Consider the following 6,586-nt stretch of genomic DNA (forward strand, 5'->3'; position numbering starts at 1 on the left):
ACCGATGAGTTTTCTTAGATCTCTCTTGCAAGTTTTACCATATATGCCGAGCCAAACTCCAGGACTTAACGCATTGATTGGGTGCCACTGAAGACATATAGTCATATTCTTCACATTTTCTTCTGGCCGGAGAGTGTGGCGCCTAACCAATCTCCATCCCACATTGAAGAAGTTTGGTGATATTTGGACCACTCTACTGTGCATGCGGTTGCCACCTTCAATCTGATCCTTTATCCTACTGCTCGTCCTCTAGAAGATCAGGCATGCTTGAAATTTGAAAGTATCTCATAACAGTGACCTTAATATAGCGGCCACAACAACAAACTTGATTGATGGTTTGGTCGCATATCCTTACAAACACGAAACATAAGGTTCATGTCGGTCTACTCGATAATTACCTCTCCTCACGGACAACATGACTTTATAAAACTCTCTTTTGAAATACAAATTCAGGTAGGAACCGCCCCTCTGAAAGTTCCAAAAGAAAAAAAAAGTATAATGTATCTTCCTGCCTAAGCCTTCTTGTCCTGTTTTTTTTAATGAAGACGCAGTAATTCACCCCTTCGAGTGAGGATGCAAACTACTCCCTCCGTTCCTAAATATTTGTCTTTTTAGAGATTTTAAATGGACTACCACATACGGATGTATATAGACATATTTTAGAGTGTAGATCTCACTTATTGAAATCTCTAGAAAGACAAATATTTAGGAATGGAGGGAGTACAAATGAAAACCCACAAGAAGGCGTGAACACACTTGCAGGCACCTACTATATACTCCGCTTGTTTAGGTTTTAAGTACATGCTATAAATACATGGAGCATTGAAAATTGCAGGGGGGGGGGGCATGTGCCAACAACTCTGACTTGTATCCATAAAAAGAAAAGAAAACAAAAATAGTCCAAAACATCATGTTTATAACATATATTTTCTAAAAAAAACAGATGTAAATCTTATATACGTTTATCATACATTGTGTATACAAAAAAGAAAAAAATACAAGGACCAGAATGTGGTTTCTTTTATTGTTTTTAGCACCAATTTTCGTTTTTGTGTGACCCACAATAAAGGTATTATTTAATATTAAAAAGATACGTAGAGAGCATCTTTATGCATGCTTTAAAAATTTATAAGTTCTTGAAGCTTATACTTTTTTTTAATTTTTAAATGCTGAGCACCTTGGTACTCGAGAGCCAAATCGCCTTAATTTCTTGAAAATAGTGAATTACTGAAAAAAATATAATAATATACTTGATTCAACTTGGTAGTGCGTAGATGCTTATATCAAAGAAGTATACATTGGTTCAAAAATTTATTAAGTGAGAGCCCTATATCGTGTACTACAGATTGTCTAGTGGCTTCCTATCAATTACGATAGCAAAATTCTCTTTTTTGAGTGAATTTGATTTTAAAGAAATAAAAATATTGTATGAGAATACATGCAAAAGTTAGGAATAGAACCATCTATCTACAAATTATTTGTGCAATCAAACTTTGTGAATGGAAATACAGTGGTAAAAGAAAATTGGATATAAAGGTAAATAAATTGGGGCTTATGTTTGGTGCAATATAAATCCAATTAGGATCAAGGAAGAGGTAAATTGTGTCTAGATAACGGGGAAAAGTAGTGAACTTGATTTTGAAACCACATGATGTGAGGTTGTTCTTGTTTTCTATTTTTGAAGCAACCTAAGAATGCATATGTTTTGCATGGATGAACATATGTGACTTACCTGTGGTTGCCCGTAGGCGGTGATTGCCATGAAGGAAATTGGGTGCCCACATAGCGTTATATGTTCAGATGGCCCAACAACATTTGATAAGAGTATGCTTGTACGTGTGGCAAATAGGCGGAAGATAAAAGCTCCTGTCTACTTTCATTGACGAGTTGCAGCATAATTAGAAACATGCATAAATACGTGTACTGCTTCTTCTTCAGCATTTGTGCTACACAGTCTTGAGGAGAGCGAGTGTACCTTTGCGCCAAAGTATTTCACCAAAAATTCAACAACCACTTGTATAAACTTCACTTCTAAAGAGCTCTTTTTCCTATGCATAGACCTTTTTGCCTTGCGAACATACTCAAGGGGATCATTGGGCAAGGCTATATGAAATGGATAGATGAGACTGCTAAGTCGATTCCCCTTCTCGACCTTGGTAACGTATGTCTGTTCACAGTTGTTAGAAAAGAGTTAAAGTAACTAATATTGTACAAAATTGTGATGAAGGGAACATTATGATGTTTATGTGCATTCAATTGATATTTCTTATATATTTATTTCGAGGAAAAGAAAGCTCTTACTTGTCGACTAGAGATTGGCCTTGTGTTGACAGGGAGGATTGATCGCAAGCAGATTCTCTTTGTGTTAGTGTCTCCTAATATTGAAGATAAGAAAGCAAAATGTTTAAAGTAGATGTCCACAGAACACATATTCAGAGACGTTGTCATACAGATCATACTTACCAGATTTCCTGAAGTAATATTGTGAAAGAGCTGCTGAAGTCACACCAACTAGCACATCGTTGATAGTCTGTGAAAATGAAAAGGAGAAAGGCAAAAATACCCACTGAGTCAAATCAAGAAATCTATTTATAAGAACTGTTTCTCTTAATAATTGATATAAAGTTTAAATGGCTTTGGTACGCAGTTCATGACGGTCTTGATGAGCGTGATATCGTCAAGACTAAGGCTTCGATGCACGAACCGCTTGCAACGGCGAGACCCGCTGGCATCTGGCATATGCGTGAACATCGTACGGGGATCTCTCAAGAACAGTACCGTCGCAGCAAGCAATGCGACATCCACCAGCGTGTGCCATGCCAACACAAAATATGACCAAACCCACGCCAGGTAATGGCTTGACAAAGACAACGGAGGTCGTGTCTGCTGTTGATAGATCGCGCCGGTCCTTCTGGGCGGCGGTGGCATGGCCGGCAGCCTAGTTGGGTCAGCCGTGCTGCATGCCGAAGCCATGAAGAGTGTCATGATGGACATGGCGTCACCGATGGAGTGGTGCAGGCGGAGCACCACCGTAGAGGCCGCGCCGGAGGTCTTCAAGTTGAGGAAGTGGAACTCCCAAAGCGGGCGTCCCCTGTCCATAGGGAGTGTGGACAACATCGCTACATAGTCCTCCACGGCCTTTTCCGGGTTAGAAGCCACGGCAGCAGGATCGAACGTCGGGACGATGATGTGTTCGTCCACGTTCACCGCTGTTTGCACCCATCGCGGCTTGCCATCCTTGGGTCCATCCATTATCTGTATATAATATGGGTGTGTATTGGAGGGAGAGAGAGGTGAATAAAATGTACAAAATATAGAACTATATTAATATGAGTTAATGCATGATAATTATGTGTAATACTGTTGGCATATACTCCTCCGTTCCAATTTAATTGAAGTTCTAGCTTGAGTAAAATATTTGTATATGTTGGATCAAATCTTTAGAAAAAATGAAGTTCATAAAATTACTTGAATGCTGCAGAAGCGTGAGGAACGAGTAATCAGCTCTGTTTCGATGCCGGAGCGGAAGACGGGCAGGTTCACCGGCGTGCTGAGCCCCATCACGATGACGATGCAGACACCCATCTCCTCCAAGATTCTTCCGGTAGGGCTCATGGGTTCCTCCGCCGTGGAATTGTCAGCACCTTCCGTCTCTGCCGACACACGGACAGAGAGCGGACGGCTTGGCGGACTGGCTACGTTCGCTGTTACTTCCATCAGTAGCTTGCTCGATTGTTAATTGCTCAGAGTACTTGCATCGGCTCTCGGCCTGTGATCCGTAGTATTATATAGGGAAGGGAAGGGAAGGGAAGGGATGGGAAGCGAGGTCCGTGTTACCTGAAACCGGTATTTCTGTACGTATTTAATCATGAGCTTCGTGCATATCCATCTATCTTTCATGCAGAGCAAATTCACAAGTTTTCATAGAGACGTGCCATGTGTATATGGAGATTTTCATTAGGACACATAATTTTAATGTATGATCTACAATTTATATCCAAAGTTATTTATTTTGAAGCGGAGGTAAAAGATTTGTCACATCTATTATTAATTAAGGAGAATAGAATAGAGTTTGAATAGAATAGAGTTTTTGGTGTTACAATCCCTTGAGTTGCAGGAGTTGCAACACGCCCTAGAACAGCTAGGCCTCTCTCCCAGCATGATTTGCCCTAGTTTCTTGGCACCCGCAAGCACCCAGAAAGATTTTGCATTAGAAAGTATCTTTATTATTTTTCTGAAAAGGAGGTTGAAATCTTTGACCTCCACATCGTTGCCATGTATACAACCATGCATTAGCAAGTAAGTTTCTTACTGCAAACCAACATGTGGTTGAATGGTTAGGAGGACAGTGTGGTATCCCCGGCCTAGCAGAATTCAAATCCTAGACCTGATATTGGTGCTTGCATTATTCCTAGATGTCCTCGACTGCCTATGGTGACTTGGTTTCAGTGGAATCATTGGAAGTTGTTCTTTTACTAATGACGCACTGGTCTCTTTTGAGCCGTTTGCTTTCTAATCATTGGGACTGCTATAAAAAAGAGGCATGCGGTTAAGTACACACACTAAATAGGACAGGAGGTTTGCAACTTGTATTGTGAAGATTGATCATGTTGCCATAGAGCACAGAGTATCGGTTCTTTCATACATGAGTACCAAAAATGAATTGAAAACATGGGTACTTGTCATGGAGGCTGATGTGGAGAGGCTATTTAATTTTGCAAGTCCGAGGGCTGGTCCTTAATTTAGGGCCCCCATTTACTTTGAAGTGTCATAGGTAACAGCAAAAAATTAGGAATAGGCAGCAGTATTAGAGCACACTTAATAATATAGCTAGCAATCGGCTATAGGAGTTGCCATGTCACTTTTAAATATGTACTAGAGCCAACCTAATAGCTGGCATGTACAATAGTAACTTTTATATATGTACTACTTTATTAATGGCTGACCCACCTTACAATCTCACAAAATGTTTTGGGGCTCGTGCTATAGCTGGCTCTTATTCTATAGTCCGCTTGCATTTTCTCTTCTTTTCTCTCACCTCCAACTAAGCAAAGATATAATATTTAAATCCTTATAGCTTGCTTATGTCACCTTATTGTACTTGCTCTTAGTGGTGAAGATAGAATTGCCTACTCTCAGCTCTTCATTGATGCAATATACATAAAGCGATGTTTATGCCAAAGTTGAGGAAGCTACGTATCTTCTAGCTGTGAAAGCGAATGGGCATGGTGAGTGAGTGTGATTGGTCCTTTGTGTACGACGTAAAGCGATGGATTGAGTGTGATCTTAATGTGTTGGCTCTAATAATCAAAGTAGGTAGGTAGCTAGTCCAATGCATTTAGTGAATGAATTGAAAGAACGGCAAGAGTACAACCAACCACTCTCAACACAAACCTATCTAATATATTTTCAGATATGAGAGTGTACTCATACTTAGTTTCACCCACAATCATTGGATTTTTTTGTGACGACAATCGCCGTAATTAACCATGAGTTTTTAAGGCACTTATTTACTTTGAAGTGTCATAGGGAAGAGCCAAAAATTAGGAATGATATGCAGTAGTATTAGTGGTGAAAACACAATTTTCTACTTTCGGCTCTTTTTTTCGGAAATGAGGATTACCCCCGACCTCTGAATTAAGGTATTCACACAAACATTTTGTAAACAAAGTAGCAGCAAAGTACGAAGTTCAACACATGTTAGACATCAAACTCAATCAGAAGGAATAAAATGCCACAAGCGGCAAAAATAGGATCAGATGACTAAACACTTATCCTATTATTGGACCGCTATCCAAACCAATTGTACGTATCTCGTGCTACAATCCCGGCGGTTGCACCCATAGGCCATATGTTCCCTGACTTTCGTACGGCTGAGTAACGAGCACGTCCGGATCCATCCAGACACTCGGAAGATGACCAACAAAAAAATTGTGATGTTGTTTCGGTTAAATATAACGTTATTCCGACAGTTCCAAATAGCCCAAAGTAATGTACGCACTCCGACTTGAATATGTGCTGATGTCTTAGGGTCTAGCCCATTTAACCATGTCTCAAATAAATTAAAGATGTTGTTAAGAGGATAGATATTAAAGAACACATGTATTGTATGCCACTATAGCTTGGCTAGTGGGCACTTGAGAAAAATATGTTGGATTGATTCACCCTGATCACAATAACAACACCGTTTACTACCGTCTCATCCACGTTTTGCTAAGTTACTCTTAGTCAATATCACTTTCTTGTGCACAAACCACATAGATACTTTTATTTTTAATGGTGCCTTAATTTTCTAAATATGAGGCGATTTTGGGATTGGGCTAGTGTTTATCAAATCTACATACATAGATTTTACTGAGAATACGCATGACCAAATAGTTTCTAGTTGTAACCCTAGCCGCCACCAGGAGAGGCCGATCTTCCAACGCCGTTCTCCGGTGGCTCCCCTCCGCCGGCGATCTCGGTCGTTGGTGGTGTGGGGGTCGTCGGATTCACACATGTGGATCGGTTTTACTTCCTCGCAGTATAGGTTTTAGGTTATTCATCGTCTTTGCTTCGGCGGTGACGATGATGGCGCTGAATAAAT

At 40.2% G+C, this 6,586-nt stretch overlaps 1 protein-coding gene across 1 annotated transcript in view; it reads right to left on the reverse strand.

The window, feature by feature from the left end:
* Positions 1 to 3,764, reverse strand: part of LOC123068187 (wax ester synthase/diacylglycerol acyltransferase 11) — a 4,891-nt gene extending 1,127 nt beyond the window's left edge. Inside the window, exons 1-6 of the mRNA XM_044490675.1 lie at positions 3,469 to 3,764; positions 2,644 to 3,255; positions 2,464 to 2,530; positions 2,302 to 2,375; positions 1,976 to 2,167; positions 1,733 to 1,870 (exon numbers count right to left, since the gene is read on the reverse strand). Coding sequence (XP_044346610.1) covers positions 1,733 to 1,870; positions 1,976 to 2,167; positions 2,302 to 2,375; positions 2,464 to 2,530; positions 2,644 to 3,255; positions 3,469 to 3,717 — 1,332 coding nt within the window. The 5' untranslated portion in view covers positions 3,718 to 3,764. The remainder of the gene's footprint in view (positions 1 to 1,732; positions 1,871 to 1,975; positions 2,168 to 2,301; positions 2,376 to 2,463; positions 2,531 to 2,643; positions 3,256 to 3,468) is intronic.
* Between the last annotated feature and the right edge of the window lie 2,822 nt (positions 3,765 to 6,586).

This window comes from Triticum aestivum, chromosome 3B (genome assembly GCF_018294505.1).
Source record: "Triticum aestivum cultivar Chinese Spring chromosome 3B, IWGSC CS RefSeq v2.1, whole genome shotgun sequence".
Classification (NCBI taxonomy): Eukaryota; Viridiplantae; Streptophyta; class Magnoliopsida; order Poales; family Poaceae; genus Triticum; species Triticum aestivum.